The following is a 4657-nucleotide window of genomic DNA, read 5'->3' as shown; positions in this document are numbered from 1 at the left end:
AAAAAAAAAAAAAAAAAAAAAAAAAAAAAAAAAAAAAAAAAAAAAAAAAAAAATCGAATTAAAAAAGAACATCGGGAAACATGAAAATGTGGTTGAAATCAGAGGTACCTTGACAACCAGGCGCTTGACATCCCGAAGGAAAGCTCGAGAGCGATCCATGGAGTCCATTTCGAAGAGTGTAGCGAGTCAACTGGAGGGAGACAAAGAAACTGAAGAAAGCCAGCGAGGGTTTGGTTTGTAGTACAATACAAAACAAGTAATTTTCAATGGAGGCTGATATAAGCTTCAGAAATGTTAGGCGGACGCAGGATTGGGAATACTTGATTTTAATTGTTCCAACTTCATTCTCGGATTCGATTCCTACTCTGACCAACTCACCCGTACCATTTTTATTCTTTTACATGCGGCTTCTTGTTTTTAATTTATTATTCTTTCTATTAAAAATAAATAAATAAACATTTTATTCCTTACATAAATTATTTTTTTTACCGTGTATGAAATCACAATTATTATTTAACTATTTTCGATAGGACAATTTTAGATTTTATTGAAAATACTAAACTAAAACTCATTAAATGAACCCTAAATCAAATTATCAAAATGGTAATTTTACAAGATTTAAGAATTTAAATTGATCCTTTTTTTTCGTGTTCTTTTCTTATTTAATTTTTGTTTGAGATGGTTATATATATATTTTTTTTTAAAAAAAAAAAAATTGTGAACTGAAAACTCCTAAACTCCAGTTAAAATCCGGCGGTTAACAGAATTTGCAAATAGAAAATGATTAAATAAAACAATAATAAAATAAAATCGTAATGAGCAAATAAGGAAGGCAGTTAAATTTTGTGTCATTATTAATAATGCCCTGAAAATCAATCTAAGAGGAGCCTATAAAATGTTGTGCTATAAATTGGCGTTTAAAATGGATCTTATTATGTAAGAAATTTGTTTAAATTTTTAAAAATTAAGTTTATAAACGTTGGTTTCATCTAATTCAACCAATCTAAACCATGGAGATTGAGTGCGTTAGGATGAAGAAAAAACGGACCGCCTATTGAAGGGCGGGCGGAAATCTGGCGCCTTGTTATTGACTCTTAAAGCGGCGGCAATTGGGCTTTGACCGTAGTGGATTTCACGTCTCTCTCTCGGCATATGCCGGCTAAGAGGGGAGTGGAGGGTCTTAAATTAATAATTTCAGACAGAAAGGGAAAAAAATTCAATGGATGGCCAGTGGATAGCTGCCAAAGGACAACGCCCCCATATTCCAGGCGGCTGGTGCTCGTGCTACGGCTCACAAGATTAAGAATGGATGAGAACCAGTTGAGATTTCACTGTGGATTGGAGGAAAAAACGAAGCATTCAATATAAACCTCTTCCTCTTCCTATTCTATATAATGTATTAGATGCGTTTTAAAAACCTTGCAAGGAAGTTCGAAAGAAAAAGTCCAAAGAAATTCATATCCAGTCATTTTCCTTTCTATCAAGTGAAAGGTCTCAAGGAGGAGGCAACCAAAGAACCTATATTCAAACTCAATTACAGCAAAGTACAATCTTTAACATCTATTTACAACGGCGTCTGTGTTTTAGTGGAATACAAGACGAAAATTTATAATCAAAGACAATGAAAGATTCCACTCTCCTCGGTCAATAATCATAAAGAGGGAAGCCCATCTGAGAATACTTACCGTGAACAAGTTAGATGCTGCTATCACGACAAAAGCCTATCACTTCCAATCATAAAAACTATGCTGTTGATGTTCTTTTTCTGACACTCCCATCACACGAATTCCAGGAACCGAGAACTTCCAAACCAACCAAGAGGAAATCATTCTTCAGTCTACGAGGTCAGCACTCAGAAACAAAGCAAACATAAGATGGTCAGAAGATAGCAAAAAGCTGAGTGAGCACGCTCAAGGAAAGAACCACACTTTGATGAAGATTGCCAAAGCCATTTGCAAGAAAAATGCAGCAACTACCATAACTGAAAGATTATTTCCCTCAATATAGGACCTCAGGTTCAAAGTAACAAAACTTGCTGAAGCAGCACCAGAAAGGAGTATAATGAACCAGCGCAGAAATTCAACCGGGATGAGCAACAGAAACTATGGAGACAGAAAAAAAAAAAAAGATGTAAAAATCATGCAGTTACAATCGCCATTAGATAATGGATTTTTTCTGAATAAAACGCATGAAGGTCCTCCTAAAATAAAATGTCTAGTCTAGCCAATCAGTATTCTTTTAGCATTTTTTTTCTTTTCTCTCATATGCCCACTACAATATCCACTAAGCTATGAAACTAATAAATTCGAAAGTAAATGACAGTTATTCGCAAATGAAAAGAGACTGGAGTATCAAAATAAGGAAATTGTAAAGAGTACGGAAAAAGTCAAATTCTGCTAAGAAATGTATGGATAATGTCTAATGGGTAGAAGAAGAGAATAAAAGTGCAGAAGGGATTCCAGAAGCTTACAGATGCCAGAATAAAAATGAACAGAGAATAGCCCCACAAGCACCAAAATCTTATGAGGCTAGAATTTGATCCCAAGTACTGAAGTGAAAAGTAAAATGCCATGGGCACCAAGATCGCGTAACCATAAACAGACCCAGCGGCCACATTCACATAGCTGACATCAAAGCTCCATGCAGTACCATGATCACTTCGCTTTTGCATAAGGAAGGTCGCACAGTTTCCAAGTGCCGCAAGGACAAAGACCAATGTAGTGGTGATCCACACAAGCCCATATCTAAGTCATAGCAAAATCCAAAAAAAAAAGAGTCAGATAATCCATTTAGTTTCAAGAACAAGATTAACATACAAATAAATTATTGAATGATCAGGTAAAGAGGCACAACAAATTGAAAGAAGAAAAGAAATCAAAAGGTTGGCTTTTGAAAGTTCACAATAATCCTATACCATCAGAGAAACAGAGAAAAATGGTTGAGGTTAAAAGAGTATGAAAAACTCACAGGTCAGGGTTCGCATCAATCTTGCTAGAAAAATCTCCACCAAGGGGATACAAGGAACTAATCAATCTATTCAAGACAATGTCTGAATCCACATTGAAATATTGAGCGTAAGATGTTACACTAAATACCCCCTTCCAGTCATTTGATGTTTGCTGCTGAGAATCTGCACACAGTTAAATGGAATCAAACGTTTGGTTCACAATAAGAAATGAATCAACCGCAATATAATGTCAGTCTGTTCTTTTTGGAACAGGCTTTACATCGACAAAAATTTCCTAACTTTATCCTAGTTTTGCTGAGGGAACATTCAACGGGTCAGATTCAAGAGCCTTGTACCACAATAGAAAACAATGTCAAAACATCTAGTGGTCATGAGACACAACATTTTCAACCTTCATGATTAATTGGTTGAAACAGGGAACAACACATCTCAATCCCATGTAAGTAAGTTCATGTTCTACATTTAATATGTCCAAATCTAGCCATAAGAAGAAATAAATTAATTAATTGAAACAAAGAACCACTTCTACACGGAAAAAAAATGTCATATTAAATAGTTAAAAGATCTATAAAGTAAATACAAAACCCCTAGTTGAGAGAGACAAAGGAAAAAAAACTAAACTAACGATCTCTAATCATTATTTTCACCAACTGCACTACCTATCATAACAGACTATTCTATAGCCTTGCAAGTTTCTTGCAGATCTACTATATGAGAGATACTAATCTTATAGATGACGAGCATACCACTTGGACTTTCAAGAGTTTGATAGCCTCTCCCTCTGTCCCCTCCATTATGGGGGGGAAATGTCTCCATACTTGCTGCTGGGTCTGCATTTAATTAAGAAGCTATTCCTCAGAGAAGATTTACAAGTTTGTTCCGTGTGACAATTTAATAGAAAGGTAGAATTCTTAAGAGTGTGACTTATTATCGAACACAAAATAAAATAAGATTACTAAGAACAAGATACTGGAATTTGTCTTACTTTCATGGTCTGTACCATTCTTCTCATCAGTGATTACAGCCTATTGATAAAAAAAATGAAAAAAAGATGGATAAAAAATATTCAAGATAGAGGAGCTTTGGAAACGGAGAAGGGGAAAAAGAACATAAATTATAATCTAAGCTAAATGAACACAAATAACATTTAAGCACACATGGATTAAGGTACAACCAAAAAGGAACACAAAATATAAACACACACACACACACACATACACACAAAAGCTTGTATACTACTACAAGTAAATTTTGTATCCCTTGGTATTAGAGGATTGCTACTGTCGATTATAAAGCAAAATATAGGGGCAGATTCAACGTATGCATACTAAAACAACTGCTCCTCTCAATCACATTGTAAATTGGATCTTCCTTCTCACAAAAATGCATTTTAATCTTTTGAACCCAGCAAGAACAAAATCTAGCCAGCTCTATATTTGTTCAAGCTCATCAGAATTCCAACCCAGTAAACTGGTACACTAATCTAACTGTTCGTAGCAAAACAAGAAGAGGCAGAACCTAGCCTTCAAAATAAAGCCAAAACAAGTACAATCAAACACGCCAACGGCCAAATATACAGCAGAAAATGCGACTGGAAGTAGGGATTTAATTTCTCAGTCAAATGACACATCTATTGCTCTCATATTCAGCAATTATTCACTAGAAGACAAGGAGGGGGGGGGGGGGGGG

General features: G+C 35.2%; 2 protein-coding genes across 3 annotated transcripts in view; both read right to left on the bottom strand.

Annotated features, from left to right (window-relative positions):
- Positions 1-308, bottom strand: part of LOC111457038 (delta-1-pyrroline-5-carboxylate synthase) — a 6707-nt gene extending 6399 nt beyond the window's left edge. The window contains exon 1 of the mRNA XM_023099163.1: positions 109-308. Coding sequence (XP_022954931.1) covers positions 109-168 — 60 coding nt within the window. The 5' untranslated portion in view covers positions 169-308. The remainder of the gene's footprint in view (positions 1-108) is intronic.
- A 1186-nt stretch (positions 309-1494) lies between these two features.
- Positions 1495-4657, bottom strand: part of LOC111461208 (protein YIPF1 homolog) — a 4298-nt gene continuing 1135 nt past the window's right edge. The window contains exons 2-6 of one of the 2 annotated variants that reach the window (XM_023104719.1): positions 3954-3993; positions 3715-3798; positions 2968-3130; positions 2471-2744; positions 1495-2102 (exon numbers count right to left, since the gene is read on the bottom strand). In XM_023104719.1, the coding sequence (XP_022960487.1) occupies positions 1911-2102; positions 2471-2744; positions 2968-3130; positions 3715-3798; positions 3954-3993 (753 nt within the window). In that variant the 3' untranslated portion in view covers positions 1495-1910. The remainder of the gene's footprint in view (positions 2103-2470; positions 2745-2967; positions 3131-3714; positions 3799-3953; positions 3994-4657) is intronic. The other variant, XM_023104727.1, reaches the window with a different exon arrangement.

This window comes from Cucurbita moschata, unplaced genomic scaffold, assembly GCF_002738365.1.
Source record: "Cucurbita moschata cultivar Rifu unplaced genomic scaffold, Cmos_1.0 Cmo_Scf00002, whole genome shotgun sequence".
NCBI lineage: Eukaryota > Viridiplantae > Streptophyta > Magnoliopsida > Cucurbitales > Cucurbitaceae > Cucurbita > Cucurbita moschata.
Note: the sequence above shows the minus strand (reverse complement) of the source record. Positions and strands in the feature narration are given on the sequence as shown.